This window comes from Emydura macquarii, unplaced genomic scaffold, assembly GCF_026122565.2.
Source record: "Emydura macquarii macquarii isolate MOO-44397 ecotype Brisbane River unplaced genomic scaffold, CSIRO-AGI_Emac_v2 contig_2636, whole genome shotgun sequence".
In the NCBI taxonomy this organism is placed as follows: Eukaryota; Metazoa; Chordata; order Testudines; family Chelidae; genus Emydura; species Emydura macquarii.
The window spans coordinates 40,328,890-40,345,810 of NW_027132773.1; the positions used below are offsets into that span (position 1 = coordinate 40,328,890).

General features: G+C 39.3%; 1 protein-coding gene across 2 annotated transcripts in view; it reads right to left on the reverse strand.

Moving 5' to 3' along the window:
* Positions 1-16,921, reverse strand: part of MAGI2 (membrane associated guanylate kinase, WW and PDZ domain containing 2) — a 1,036,622-nt gene that overhangs the window by 94,556 nt on the left and 925,145 nt on the right. For both annotated transcript variants that reach the window (XM_067564540.1, XM_067564538.1), the window contains one exon: positions 11,194-11,383. In XM_067564540.1, the coding sequence (XP_067420641.1) occupies positions 11,194-11,383 (190 nt within the window). The remainder of the gene's footprint in view (positions 1-11,193; positions 11,384-16,921) is intronic.

Sequence of the window (16,921 nt, forward strand, 5' to 3'; positions counted from 1 at the left end):
TGACAGGTGACAATTCTGACAGAAATTAACCTAACCACAAATGACCTCTATGGAGTTTCCCTAGGAGGTGGCAGGATTCTGTGTCTCATCTCTGGCTTCTCTCACAGCGTGCTAGGTGGAGGACGTGCTGGGTGCTGAAATGGAGCTAGTCAGGCTCAAACTCTCATTTCCATTGCTTATAAGGGGCCTTTTGTGTGTAAGTAGCACTGCAGGGAAGCAGGTCTCAATTGCCTAGTATCAGAGTCTCTGAGACAAAGACAGTTGGAGGAAGCAACTGTCTGAATGCTATTTGCCCATCTATGGACTCCAAGCAGAGCGCATTTTTATTTGTCTTAAGTCTTTATTTTCTTTTGAACAGAAGCTAAGAAAGAAGAGAGAGAGAAATAAAAGTTAAAGAAGAAAGCGATAGAGATGATCTTCATCTGTCCAGGATAAAGGAAGTCAGCCAGACTGAAATGGAAGCAGACACTCTGGTCTCTCTACATAGGCCTACGCCTCCTTGCTTCCTGGTCGATGGAGCCATAATAGTGTAAGGTTAATGCACTGGCTAAGTTTGTCATGTCCATCTCTGCTGGTTGGTCCACATACTGCAGAGGAACCTAGTACTGCTACCAATTAAATGTAACTCCTTTAGCGCAAGTGGGAGAGTCTTGTGCCTTCTTACTGAAGGTTCAGGATTTTACGCTGCCTCGATCATCAGTGCTGAAGGGTGCTACATAAGTTATCCACTACAGGTTTGGGGAAGAGAAGACGTTTGGCAAAAGTCACTCAGAAGGGCCATTCTAGCAGTTGTGGTGTGCCAGAGTGCAGGGGCTGTGAAGGATCTGGCTATACACCTGCACTAGGGGATTTTTCTACATTAGGGGAATTCTAAGCCAAATTTAAATTTGCTATTTGCTGCCAGAGGTGAGAAACAGAATTTGCTGGCCTGAAAAATCTATTTGTATATTTTATGTTTTTCATTTAAAAGCTGATTAACTGAAAGCTATTAGGTTCATTTTGGTTGTTTTGAATTGAAGTCTGCAAGATATGTGTAAGAGAGACAAGGTGGGTGAGCTAATAGCTTTTACGGGGCCAACTTCTATTGGGGAAAGAGACATACTTCTGAGCTTACATAGAGCTCTTTTTCAGGTCAGATATGTGTAAGACCCACTAGACATTACTCCACAAATAAAAATATAGGGGGTGGAATCCTGACCTCACTGAGATCAACAGCGAAACTCCCACTGATTTCATTGGAGCCAGGAACATGATAACATAATTCCCATTGACACCAATGGGAATTACTTCTATCCTGTGGGGAAAGAACCAGCACCCCCTGGGATCCAGAACTAGGCACACTAGGATCCCTCCCTCTGCCTCATAGTCTCATCACCTCAACTTCATTCCACACCTTCCCCTCCGTCCCCTCTTCTCCTGCCTTCCCTTCCTTTTCCTTTCCATTCACCTTATTCCCCTCCTACCTACCTCCTCCTCCACACAAAAAATCATTGTACTTACATGATGTCTGCTGCCATCACATTGTTCATTGTGCTGGTGTGTTCTACCCCTTCCCCCTTCTCCCACCCTGTGTCTGTCTTGTCTATTTAGACTGAAAGCTCTTTGGGACAAGGACCATCTATTCCCCTGTGTTTTTATAGTGCCTTGCACAATGGGGCCCTGGTCTATGACCGAGACTCCTAGACACTATGATGATAATAAAATAGTAATAATACTACTTAATATTTATATTGCCATAGCACCTTGTGCTGAATGCTGAATGAACATATAGTAAGAAATTAATACTGACTATTATATTTTACATCAAGAGCTCAACCCTTGCTCCCTTTTAAAGTCAAGGGGAGATTTTCCTATGAGTGTAATGGGAGTACGATTCTACCTCAGAACTCTTTCCAAACATATTCATAAGGATCTCGTTTTATGCATGCAGTTCCCATTAGCCTTTTATCCACAACAAAAGGAGACCCTATTGCTTTAATGTTTAAATTCTCTTCCTTATATTGTTAAATTTGCATTTATAAATACATTCTATTTTTTGGTCTGCTATTGTAGGTGTAACCTTTTGTAAAGTGTGAATTGTTTAAGAGAAAGGGATTGCTGAATCTTTAACACTGCCATTAGTTGTAAAACTGACACTTCATATTAACATAAATCCTTTGGGAACTACTTTACAATTTGGCAATCAAAATCACTTTTCATCCAGATACCGGAGTGTTGATATTCTCATAATCCTATTTGAAAATGCTTTTGGTTATCCTGTCAGCTCATATAACCAACAAAAATATTTTGTAATGACGAATAACTCTTTCTGAAAATATGCACAGCACAGGAACGATTTAATATGTGCCTCTTAAACTGGCCTCTCCATTTAATATTTATTCTCTCTGATTCCAGAGAGGTTAATTCTATTTTGTATCTGAAAAATGTAAGAATGTTTCTATAACATCGATTGGAGTGGCAAAGTTTGTGGAAAAAATTGTATGATACAGAGGAGATATTTCACTGTAACTCAGTCTTCTTAACTATATTTTAGGGAATAGTTTGATAACAGCAAATAATTCTTTACACTTATACAGTATCTTCATGATTCATCTCAAAGCACTTTACAAAGGTGGGAAAGCATTATTATTCCACTATTACAGAAAGAGTGACTGATGAACAAAGAGGCTGTTATTTGCCAAACAACATTCAGTAGGAAATCTGAAACTAGAACTCAGGTCTCCGGACTCCTAGCCTCATGCTCTGCCTCATGAAGAAAGGGCATTCTAAGAATGATTTCAAAAATAAAAACCTTATTTGAAAACTTTTCTTTGAAGCATTATAATGTATGTGAAGTCCTCAACAGAGATGATTAAACCATGCAAAAAAAGTCAGAGGAAAACTTTGGTTTGAAAAATAATTGAAATAAAAAAAAAAATAGGAGTGAAGTGAAATTTTGTGGAAATTTTCTTTCAATTTTTCATCAAAATTTTAAACATTTCAAGATTTCTAACCAGCTCTACTTGTTAATGGTTCAATTATGACATCCTTAGGCAGACAAAACATTGACATGTGAGTTCTGATTGCCTGCAGATGGTAGAACTGGTCCTAAGGTGACAATGTACTGAATCTACAAACTTATTAAAAACTTAATTTTATCTGCGCTATAAAAGCATCACATTTAGGGAGCCTTAATGTTCTCCTTTATTAATGGAACCTTCAAGGTGACATATTATCCATCAGTATAATGTTGTCTGGCAAATCTTCTCTGTTGCTGATATTTTAACTCAAACCCAAAATGAGAACCTGTAGTGATACTTTAGAAGAAATAAGGTGTGGGATTTGCATGAAAATAAAAGTGCTTGAGTTAAGTGCGATCACCCAATCCTAGTAAAAGTTTTTCATAAACCTGCATGTGAAAAAGCTTTGATTCCCTTATTTTATTAAAAGTAATAATGCATTACATGAATATGTCTACTATATACATGTTTAGAGTGGATTCACAAGTTGTTGTGGACTTAGTTTTTTGTTCTTTTCCAAATTTGTTCAAACTATTTGACAGCATAAGATTACAGCACACACTTACAGATGATGGATTTTAAATAACTGACAAGAATGTTATTTCTACCTTAATCAGAAGAAAAAACAACATGAGATATTAAGAGAGCAGGAATTTTTGGCCTGACAGTAAAAGCTGGACTTTAGCTGTCCACATTTCACTTTTAATAAGAGCTTATCACTAGCTGTATACATTCTTTCTACTGGCATTTCTGTGTTATATCAGCAGCCTCAAATTACCGCACCAACGACAGTACTGTTGTATGTATCCTAATCACTGGAAAGAAACATTTCACTATAACACTTTCGTGAGAGGAAAGTACAGTGGAATTTCAGTTGTAAATAGTTTATGCCATAAGGAACATTATGCCATATAGATTCCTGAAAACCTTACACATCAGTGCTTGATTGATGTCTTACTGCAGGTGGCTCTGGGCAAACTGTACCTCATACACTGTATATTTACAACCATCAGTATTCAGTATAGAACAGTAACTAAGCGAGGATGGGGAGAACTTACATAACACTTCAGCCTTCGTTTAAGCTGGGAAACAGAGTGAAATATGAAGGTGCTAAAGAAAAGTGAACACTGTAGCACACGTCTAAACAGACCACAACATTAACGGATCTTTGTAATTTCAAATGTTATGTTTTCTCCTAATTTTCATATCTTTTTGTTCTAGTGAGAAAATAATCAAACATGTTAAATTCAGGAGATTGGCTGGTATTTAACTCCTGACAAGGAAAAAATGTTGGCGCTCCAGCTGAAGCAATAATAACTGCTGCATGGGAGACAGTCTTAATTTCCTTCAGCCATCTGGTGCTCCTGAGTCAGATATTTAACTTCCACTGTTATCAATGGGATGAACATGTACAGACCAAAGGTATGATATGATTCTTTACACCGAAGTAGGAAGAGAGAGAATGACTTCAAAGCAATTAAACCTTACAGGTAAAATGGAAAAAACAATCTGTAGGGCTCCTGTTTAATATGAGTAAATCTCCCTGACACTCTGCTGCAGCAAAGTAAAACTTTGATCTACGAGTGCAAGCTCCACAAAGCCAATCGTTATAGTAATGTGCTAGGAAGGTTTTCCTTATTCCTCTTCCCCACATGTCATTAGACATTTTGGACGATATTAAGAGCTTCCATTATTCTGTGGATATTGTGACACCTTTTAAAATCACCTCCTATTGACTTTTCTTTGGAGCTGTTTTCAGGAGATTTTGATACTTTTGGATGGCTACATCGATAAACATGCTATTTTAAACAGAATTACAGCAAATGCCGCACAGTTTCCCACCACTGTTTGCAGTAGTGCATCATTTGACATGTTTATCACTATCTAATCTCTGTTGCCAAACCTGCTGTTATATAAAATGTTCATACAGTGCATGCACAGTTGTAGCCTGGACATGTGCTGAATAATATTTGTATTCAGAATTTTAGTTCAAAATTCAGATACAAATACAAAATAAAATGAATTGCCTGTCTCACATCAATGTGTCAAAATCCACATAAATTCAGGTAGGTATATCATATGCCTAGGTTAGAAAAATATTCTGTTAGGTAACGAAAGGGGTGAGTAAAGCACAGTTATTCTCTACAGAGAAGTTAAGTGAGGTGCATGAGTTAAGTGGTTTGGTCAGAAATAGAACCAAGGAACCTGATTCATGAGACTTTGCCCTAAGCACTGGACACACTCCCTCCCTAGCCATCGTAGTAAGAAATGGTCCCAAATAGCTTGTCACCTTAGGAAAGTGTGTGTAAAGTGCTTTGAAATGCTCAGATAAAAGGGTCTATATAAATAAAAGGTGACAGAATTATTATATTAAGCTCAGCTGACCTAATAAATATAGTTTAATTGTGAATATGAGAAATATATCTAGCACAATCCCTTTCTTCTGAAATGATTCCATGACAGGATTAATTGGATTTTTTGGGAAAAATAAAACCTTTTCCCCTCATGCCATGCCATGAGATTGAGGCAATAAGTCTATTTTGGTATGAATGCTTTTCCTTTAAATATAATTAAACTTTTCTTTTAAACTTTAAGTGTAAGTATGATGAAGAGTACCAAAGTGACACAACCATCTGCTATGAGGCTTTGTGTGTGTTATTTTGAAACCCCTCTCACCCTCTGCAACGCCCACTTTAGTTGACAATCCTTTGACTGTTAACAGGTTCCCTGAATGTTGCTTCTCACATTGCCAGCTTGTTGATCTAGGGGTATGAGTCTCGCTCTGGGTATGAGAGGTCCCAGATTCAAATCGCAGATAAACACTTGCAGGGGCCTGAGTTGGTCCTATACCTTTAAATTAAAAGGGTGTGTGGCTTAGTTGGCTCACTGTACCGCCTAGTAACTATGAGATCCTGTGTTCAAATTCCAGCAGTGCCTGGAGCTGGTTTTCTAGGAATTAGTAATTGGATGTTTTTCTAAAAGATCTGCTTTAGGAATTATTCTAGCAGTTCTACAGAATGTGTTATACAGGAGGTCAGCCTAGACTATCACAATGGTCCCTTCTGGCTTTGGAATCTATGACTCTGTTACATAATACATTAATAAGGGGGGGAAGAATCATCATATTAATGAATTCAAAGTGCTAAATGTGCTAAAGTGTCCATGAAATCCATAGAACTAAAATGGCAGGAAGAATGGAGACATGGCTGGACTCAGAAGAATGATTTAAGGTTATGGTGATAAGACTGTGGGAGAAAGGAATTTTCAATCATTCGGACTAAGGAGCAGGCATGTGCTTTCAGCTCTCAAGCATTACATTAAAAAAATGAATCAAAGAAAGCAAAGAAGCAAGCAAAGAAGAATCAATTAAAACTTGGGACAACACTGGTTCGAACATATCTTGTTCCAGGGATGTTCCAGGAACAGCAGGATGTTCCCAGAAAACTTGGAAGTACCATTACTGTAGCTTTACTCTGTTTGCCTCATCTTGGGTCCAGCTTTGGTTCATGATGTCTCTGTTTACAATTATTTACAATTTCCAATCACCTGTAAGGCAGAACTCAAATGCAGCCAAACATTTAAAGAAATGTGTTCATGTAAGTGTACCCAGGATTGTTAGCCCAGATAGGAACAGCATTGGCCTGGCACATGCTAAGGACACAGTAGATTAGAATCACTGGCAGAGCAGAAGGAGTGGTGAACAATGAGAACTAGAAATATAGTCTAAGGACTGTCAGGAGACACCCATGAATGTACATGAGTCAGAAGGTTTTTTTGATGGATGAGAAAAGCTCTTTCTTGAAATAAAATCACTATGTGGGAGCAAATGCCCTAACCATATATTTCTACTTGACATCGGATTGTATTAATATTTGGTCATATTCAGGGCTGTTATTTTATTTGATATTTACTTCCACTAATATTTATCTCCAAAAATACGATGCTCAAGATCAAAGGAAATCTCATACTGTACATTTATGGATTTCCTGATTTTCATTTTAAAGTATTTTTTTTAGTGTTGCCAAGTAATCAATATATAGTCTGCACTTCTCAGCTCTTGCCATGATGGCCTCACCCCAAGAGGCTACTCAAGCTCTGCTGAATTAAAAGTGCAGTGCTCTGCTAAAATACTTCATTTATTATAGAAACTACCCATATGGGGAGCAATTATTTGCAAAGTGCTGCTCTGTCCTTAAAATGATACATCAAGTCAAATATATCTTGAGCAGCAACGCTGAGTTCCCAAAAATACTTGGTAATGATGGGTGCTCCCTTTCTACTTTCACTTCTCTTTACAGTCTTTCTCAGACAACGGCCCTTTGAAGACTGACATTCATTTCCTTTTGTTTTCACTAAAGCCCTAAGAGAGAGTCATGTTGAAAAGTCTTTGGAAACTTTGTTCAGATATGGCTCCACTTACTCTTTTCTCAAACCTCTTTGGCTTAGTCCACACTGCGTTCAAACTGACCCACATTTTCAAACAGTTTTCAAATATGTCTCTCTCACGGATGCAGGGAGGACCTCAAGTCCAATTTCTAGAAGTACTGCTGCCAGGCAGTTCAATCAAGAATAACTTTTCAGAACAGTGAAAGAGATTGGATTATTAATTAATATTTAATTATTTGTATTAAAATAACAGCCACAAAATGCTAGGCACTGTCCACTTATGCACAGGAACACATAGTTCCTGCCTAAAGAGTTTATACACTAAAGCCAAAATTTTCAAAAATGGATGCCTAAAATTAAACTCCCAAGTCCATATTGGGCACGTCTGTAATCCAGGAAAGTTATTTAGGTGCCTAAAATAAACTTGGGCACCCATTTTTGAAACTGGTCTAAGAAGACAAGCAAAATACAAAGGGTGAGATTCTGTGCTGCGTCTCTTGCAATGCTGGGGAAGAGAGAACAAAAGTGGCTTCAAACTCCCAGACTACCTATGGGATACTAAGAATGCACAAAGTGCTACATGCCTATATGTCAGGGTTTTCATAAGAGAGTGCAGAGGATAGCCAATGATGGTCCTATGCAAGGCCTGTACTTGAGAAATTCTTCACCGACTGTAGAATCACAAAAAGGGCCTTTGCTGGGTGAAAAATCACACTCAAAGAGTAGGTGAGGAAGACTCAATCAAACTATATATCATTTCCTATACACTGGACAACTCACCACTCCATTACATGTTTATCAGGCCCACTGTCTGTCATTTTGTGTAATAAATATTCAACTATCCCCAACTATCCCTCAACCTATCCATTACTAATTGTCCAGTTTTTTTTGGAGTTGACACTGAAGAAATATGATTCTATGATTCTTCCTTGATTCTATGAAATAGATTACATGGAGGAGGGATTTGGTGGAAGAGAGGGTAGTGGCTTTATGGATCAATTCAGAAACATGTACTGTACATAGGGAGCTATGTGGCAGAAAGTGCAAAGATGGTACTGGGAGGAAAAGAGTAGTGAGTAGTCAAAGCTAACATCATTGACTGAGTGGAGGAGATGGTGGATAAAGACAAGAACAGAGGATAAGGGAAGGGCAAAGCTGTGGAATGCCTTGAAGGGCTGAACTTGAGACATTAGAAAAGGGGTTGCCAGTGAAGGGGGGATAATACGTACAGAATGATTGGTGAGGAAAATGGTTTTGGCAGCAGCATTTTGAGTGGAGTGGAGTGCTGTGATGTGGGCATAAGAGAGGCCAGAGAGGAGAAGGCTTCAGTACTCAAGGGCCTATACAAGAGTTTCAGCTGTGTGGACAGAAAGGTGATGTTGGATCCTAGTGAAGTTATTATGGAAGAAGTAGTAAGATTTGGGCACAGCCTGGATGTGTACATCAATGCAGAGAGAATTGTCAAAGATAATTCCCAGGTAATGGGCCTGAATGTTGGAAGGATGGTGACAAAGTGACACACTGACAAAAAATGGAAAGAGTCTGTCATGGGATGTTGGGAGAAAGGATAAGGAATTTAGTTCAAGATTATCTTTGTGGATAATTATGCTGCATGCTTGAGAATGCACCTCTTATTTCCAGATCACAGGTTTTAGATGAAGACAGGGCTACTTTGGGGTATTTTGACACAACCATTAGATAATGACATAGTTTTGATTCTCTCTTTCTCTTTCTGTTTCTTCAGCTATTTATATGTAATGTTCTGAACACAGATCTCATGAGTATTTACTAAATTATCACATTTCACTTCAGAGTAGCTGGATTTCAACAGTGACTGAAATAATTCCATTATTTTAGTGATATATACTAGGGGTGGTTCTGAAACAAAACTAAATCAGGCACTCCCAAACTTTGTAAAAGTTTGTACCTGTATCTGAATCTCAACTTTGTTGCATAGGCCCATCTCCAATAGACAGGGCCAAACTAATGGCAAAGGAGTTAATCTGGATGTATGTCAGTGTACTTCAGTGCAATATTTTGCACATAATTTATACATGAATTTGAGAGCTTTCAAAGTGAAAGGTGCTATATAAAAGCATAAGATATTACTATAAGAATAAAATACTTAAAGAATAGCACATAATAATATTTAAACTTTGTTCTTAATTTAAGAGCTCTAGTTTACATACAGTATACAATGTTTAGCTAAAAGGTTATTTATGAGAGCAAATAGAGATGAGATAAAAACTTTTTTTCCTGGAATACATGCAACATAGTCCTTAAGAATATATGTATATAAAAAAAAGAAAACAAGGATGAGAATCTTGGAGATAGTATTACCTGTGAATGGATTTTTAGCAGTAAGAATCATAGAATCATAGAATATTAGAGTTGGAAGGGACCTCAGGAGGTCATCTAGTCCAACCCCCTACTCAAAGCAGGACTAACCTCAGCTATATCATCCCAACCAGGGCTTTGTCAAGCCTCAGCTTAAAAACCTCTAAGGATGGAGATTCCACCACCGCCCTAGGTAACCCATTCCAGTGCTTCACCACCCTCCTAGTAAAAAACTTTTTCCTAATGTCCAACCTAGACCTCCCGCCCTGCAACTTGAGACCGTTGCTCCTTGTTCTGTCCTCTGCCACCACCGAGAACAGCCTAGCCCCATCCTCCCTGGAACCCCCTTTCAGGTAGTTAAAGGCCGCTATCAAATCCCCCCTCACTCTTCTCTTTGCAGACTAAACAAGCCCAGTTCCCTCAGCCTCTCCTCATAAGTCCTGTGCTCCAGCCCCCTAATAATTTTGGTTGCCCTCCGCTGCACTCTCTCTAACTTGTCCACATCCTTTTTGTAGTGGGAGGCCCAAAACTGGACAAAATATTCTAAATGCGGCCTCACCAATGCCGAATAGAGGGGAATAATCACTTCCCGTGACCTGCTGGCAATGCCCCTCCTAATACAGCCCAATATGCCATTAGCCTTCTTGACAACCAGGGCACACTGCTGACTCATATCCAGCTTTTTATCCACTGTTACCCCCAGGTCCTTTTCTGCAGAGCTGCTGCCCAGCTCGTCAGTCCCCAGTCTATAGCTGTGCATGGGATTCTTCCTTCCTAAGTGGAAGACTCTGCACTTGTCCTTGTTGAACCTCATTAGATTTCTTTTGGCCCAATCCTCCAGTTTGTTTAGGTCACTCTGTATCCTATCCCTACCTTTCAGGGTATCTACCACTCCCCCCAGCTTAGTGTCGTCCGCAAACTTGCTGAGGGTGCAATCTACCCCATCCTCCAGATCATTAATAAAGATGTTGAACAAAACCGGCCCCAGGACCGACCCCTGGTATACAATGGTATACAAGAATGGTATACAACTATCTGAAAGTCACAATACGTAAAACAAACAAACCAACCAAAAGTTTCCTTTTTAAACTTCAGCCTAAGGGTAAGAATAAACGGAACAATGTAATGGTAAATTTGCATCACTTTTTTAGTTAACTACAAAGAAGATACTCTGATGTATTCTGTTCTTCAATGAGAGTTTAAAATTCAGAACAGGGCACTGGAAATAGCAAGAAAACAAACTTGCATGAAAGCCAAAGCTTAAATGTGTAATATTGAGGCAATTTTAGTATAAATGTATCAAGGTAGGGTTTGAAATCTTTTTCAATAGTATGCAGTAATTGGGTTCACATCTGGGTTGCTTTAAATTACAATAGATATAATTACATAAAATATGTCAGTCTTGACACATTCATAGGCAAATGCTTAAGATTATTAAACGCTCAGCAGGGTGAACAAGACTTTCACTTACGCCTACTTTCATAAATAGCTCTTGATTTCTCATATAGCTCATATGGGTCAGGTTTTCTTGGATCAAAGGCCTCTGTTGAATCAGGAAATGAACTCCTGTGAAGGGTGGGTGGAAACAGAACACTCTGTGGTATAGCTGGAGCAGATAAGCTGGTCTGAGGGCTGCCTTGATTCTCCCACCGCTCCATCATCTGTAATAAATATATACAGAAAATAAAAGATTAAACATGTTTTCACAAACCGTGACTACTTCAATCACTCTACAGAAAGTGGCTTCTGTGTGGTACAAGTGTGATAAATATACATATATTTTGTAAGGTTAGAAAATCTTCTGGGTATCTTTGGGAATGAAGGGGGCCCTAAATATTATTTTAAAGTTACTCAAACAAATTTATTTAATTAAAAGTTCTTATTCCAACTTCTTGATGATTATACATATATCAAAACACACAACAAATGGAAAAACAGCTACAATTTAAAAAAAAACATATCTTTCCTGGCTACTTAATGTACCCATCACATATGTACAAAGCCTTCCTTTTCTGACTGTGCCTGATTCCCATCCTGTTTGGAAATCCCAGGGAAATAGGTGAGCTTTTCAGCATAGCTTGAAGGCTAACAAATTCAGATTCTGTCCAACCAAAATGGGGAGGCAGTTATTTTCAAATCTGGGGGTTTCCCACCAAAAGCTCCTTGCTAACAAATCCCACTATTTTAAACCAGAGGTCCTTAAGCCAATGAAAGCTACATCTTTGTCACACAAAGTGAGAGGTGATCTCTCAGGCAGCTGAGCCCCTCACTATTTTGGACCCGATTCTGCAATACTACTCAGATTGAGTGGCACTTACAGAGTTCCATTGTCTTCAGTGAGGCTACTCATGTAGATAAGTGCCATTCAGTGTGACTAAGAATTTTTGAATTATGCCCACCAAGATGTACAGGTTAAAACCAACATCTTAAGATATGCCTTAAGCATGAAGCACCTCTTATCAAGCAAGCAGACACATTCTGCATAAACGTAAGTATCTGATTGATCCTAAGGTGCAACCTATGTAGAGTGCATGGCAATAGACATGAGACAGGCTGTAAGTAGGTCTGCTCTGGAAAAAAAGGGTTGCATATTTTTAGCAAAAACCAATGATGGTTTGGGTACAGCAATTACTTCAATATGCAGTTGCCGTGAAAGGTTTAATAACACTTTCACATTCCAAAGCTGAATAGTGAAATGTGAGCATTCTTCTCCCTCAATCAAGGGGTTTGATATAATTCTTGTAATTTCTTCTGGTTTCTTCCTTCCACCTAAAACATCTCCAGTCTTATTTAGATAGAGCTTGAGATAATTATTTCTCATCCAAGTACCACACTTGGTAAATTACTTGACAGGAGGGAGATGCACAGCAGGGTGTCATATGTTGAAGGCACTGAAGTCCAGGGCTCCTTACTGACTTTTCCTAGTGGTCAGGCCTCAAACACACAATGAACTCGAGGTTGGGGGGGGGAGGAGGCGATAATATAGGATGCAGTGGTAGCCTGCAGGAGACAGCCCTTGGGTTTTACCTTTTGGTATCTCTACAGATATGTCTGCACTACAGTTTTTATTTGAAACCAACTGATCATGAATTAAGTTTAGGCTTGGAAGGATTAGATTTTTATTGGGAAATGTCAGTAAATGTCAATTTCACCGTACACACAAACCAATGAAATAACATTTCCATCGTGATCATTGAAATTTAAAGATTGTCCAATTAAGAAAAATGCTGCTGGAGAGCTTAGAGTTTGATTTAAGCTATTTACTTTGTATATTTTGACATGTGATGTTGACAATTTGTGTTTCAACAATTATAAAACTTTTACTTTTTGATACTCAGCATCTACTGTCAATAAATAACTATTGCCTGATACGCCCCAATAATTTCCTGCAACTGTGAAAATATGAATCAATAAACATTTTAAAAATGCTTAAAAATAAACATTGTTATTATCTATTGAACTTACAGAAAAATAAAAACTGAATTCTGCAAAGCTTGAAGTTGTTGGTAACATATTTGTACATGCTTGGCTAGATATACCACAAGCATGGAGCAAGCTGTCTTGAAGTGCCCAGACTAATATGTACAAACCTGTCAGCTGACTTAAGTTAATTGGCAATCAATTACTACAAGTAAAAAAAACATCCAATGTGGACAAATCCTAAAATAGAGCCATCCAGGTGCCTCTCCATCTACCCCTGCTAGGGACTGAAGCTGTGTCAGCAGTCCTTTACTGCAAATGGCATCAAAAGCAGCTGACTGGAGTTATATGAATCTAGCCTATGAACACCTAGACCATCCCTTCTTTCAACCTCTGAAAATATCTCGTTTAGCAGGTACCCTTTTGCAATATATCCTTATAGCAAGAGTGTGTGGAGTAAAGTTTCAGAGTCAAGAGCACTCTCCAAATAAACACATCTGGTGATTTTTAAAATACACAGGACACAAATCTTAGACCAGTTGGAGCTGCAATGCTTTATACCTGCTGAGGGCCTGGTCTCTTATATGTAGTTGCTACATAGTTAAATTTACACTGAAAGTCATAATCCAAAATACTGTTACTAACTCTCTATATGCCATAATGCTATGCTTCAGCAAGGCATATTCAAGCAGCAATTCAAGATGGTTCATGTATTCCTAACTTAGATACTCAGTGGTATGTCACTCTTCTGTTCCATTTAGAAAGGAGTGCCTAGTCAATCTCCGCCTTTGCGAAGGTGGGTTTAACAAATAGGAAAGCGGCTGGCTCTAGTCAGAAACTAGCCAGCCAAAATATCGCAGATAATTAGTACTGGTCAGAACAGGGCTTTTTTACCTGTGGAAAATATTGATGAAAACAACAACAAAAAAAGGTTTTGAAGTTTTTGTCCAAAAACTGAAATTGTTTGATTAGGAAATGCCACTGCTGTGCCTCATGAGAGTTGAAGTTGGGCTGCCTGATGCTCCCATTCTCTTCTATGCGCGTGGCTCTTGGTTGGACTACATCTCCCATGAGGCACCATGGTCTACTATTTTGGTGAATGGAGGTGGTGCATTATGGGAGTGTCTGATAATGGTGCAACATGATAGATGTAGTCCAGTTGGGGAGTCCAGCCCATGAGTACAATTCCATGAGGCACAACAGTGTTATAACTGAATTGAAATATTTCCAATTTTCATCTGAAATCTGAAAATGTTTTGGGCATTTTTTTTTTGACAAAAATTTTTTTTCTCTTTTCACAAGAAAGTGTTTAGTCAAAACTCCGTTTCCTCTAATAAAACAGTTTCAGTAGATAATTTACCACCAAACTACAGATAATACATCTAAGTCCTTTGTGAAGAGGCACATATGAGGCTCATTATAGGAAACTGATAACACTTCATTAAGCTGAAAGGAAGCTGTTTGAAATGACTACTGTGCCCATTGAAATTCAAGTCAAGGATGGGCTGTCCACATTTCACTCTTCTGAATCACAGAGAAATGTAGATGCCTTTTGTAAAAAATGTCTAACTTCAAAAATTAGTAGTGACAAAGCCTAAATATAGCGCCTACTCTAGCATAGGAAAGATGACAGACAGGGACCTCAGTTAATACAAATGCTTAGTGATCAGGCAAAATAATAGTCTGAATCCTGGTCAGTGAAGCATTACATTCAGTTCTGCCCTCACTGAGGAAAGAGACTAGTGAAATCAAACAACTTATCATTATGAAGCAGAAAGACACTTAGGACTACATATATCTCTATAGATATAGAAATATAAAACCTTATTGCTTCATTTTCTTAATCCCTTTGAAAGAACCAGAGAAACAAAGAACTATCTTTCAAAATGAGAAAATGAATAGAAATAAAATTGATCTTACAGCAGGGTATGAAAAAGGCATCCACAAGCCCAACCCCTCTTCCATGTGGTGGGATAGTGGAAACAGGTTGAGTAAGGGATTGCAATTTAGCTCAAAGTATGGTTGGTGAGCCATGCTCTCTGCACTGCTATGGTAGCCATGAAGATCTAGAGGATCTACTTTGAAACACCCTGGCTAACAGAACTCTGGCTGGCCAGACCAGGTTCGTTAGCCTGGCAATTGGTCTAAGAGATGGTCACTCTGAAAACAAACCAGCTGCCAGCAAGTCCTTCAGTCGTCTCGGCTTTTACCCTGTCACTGGAAATGGTCTTGCTGGCCAAGAAAGTGTGCAAGTTGGTGCATAACTGCTTGTCCACTTTAAATGAATTCCCATGCAGCCTTCAACAATCTAATCCAATAAACCCTGTAGCAATGGATGAACAGTGAAAATGACAGGTGATGGACATTGTTGGGAGTCATAATCATGAACCTACATGCAAGTGGGTTAAGACTTTGGTCATTCTACATTGACTTAGGGTGACACTGTTGTTCAGCAGTATCTTGATCGGATCGGCTGCTTTATTCACAGGCAGAACAGCCCACCTCAATCTAGAAAAGATGCTCTAAAATTTGTTCATCCTGACCAGCCTACTGTGGCTGGAGAGTGTCCCATCACATGACTGAAATGTAAACAAGCCTTGAAAAGTTTCCTTTTGTTTCAATGTTGTGACATGGAATGTCTATATATTCCCTGAGCCTCCAAATCAAACTGACTGTCCTGCTAGGTGGACCCCTCTGGTTGCCTAAAAGATACGGTATGAACATTGCGGCACTGAGTGAGATGTGATTTGCTGAGGAGGTTCAACTGACTGAGGAGAGTGTTAGGTACACTTACTTCTGGAAGGGATAGCCACAAAACGAGTCATGTGATGTGGAATTCAGTTTTGCAATTAGAAAGACTCTTGTCTCTCATTTGGGGAGCCTACTTACTGGTATAAATGACAGCTTGATGAAGCTCTGACTCCCCATGATAGGTGGATATTATGTTTCACCGATCTGAGTCTAAGCACTGATATTGACTAACCCTGATGAGGCGAGGGAATAATTTTACTCCAAATTAAATGATCTGAACTGATTGAAGACCCATGAAGACAAGTTGGTCATTGTGGGTGACTGTAAAGCTAGTTTTGGAAACGATGATTCTACGTGTTGTGGCACTTGGCAAACATGGCACCATCAAGATGAAAAGTAATGATCTACTTTTGCTGTTGACACATGTCGAGAATCAATTAATTAGCATAAAACAAGGTTATTTACCAGTAACTGATGTTCTTCGAGACGTGTTGCTAATGTCCATTCCATTATAGGTGTGCGCACGCCTCCGTGCATGGCTACTGGAACTTTTTTCTCCTTAGTAGATTCTGTAGGGCTGGCTCCGGTGCCCCCTGGAGTCTCATGCACATGCCGCAGTCTCTGAGGGGCTTCTGGCCCTACGCCCTCCCAGTCCCTTCTTTCCGCCAACTCCGGCGGTGGGGACGGGAGGTGGGTTGTGGAATGGACATGAGCAACACATCTCGAAGAACATCAGTTACTGGTAAGTAATCTTGTTTTCTTTGAGTGCTTGCTTATATCCATTCCACTATAGGTGACTAACAAGCAGTACCTTGGAGGTGGGCCTGAGTTAGTGGAGAGCTGCCTGCAGCACAGCTCCGTTGAAACCTGTGTCTTCCTGTGTCCGTTGGACAGAGGTGTGATGGAACGTGAAGGTATGTACCGCCAGCCTGGCAGTTGCTCTGCAGATGCCTTGCCCTGGCACTTCCGCTAGGAAGGCTGTAGATGGAGCTTGAGTTCTGTTGAGTGAGCTGTGGTGGCACCCAGAA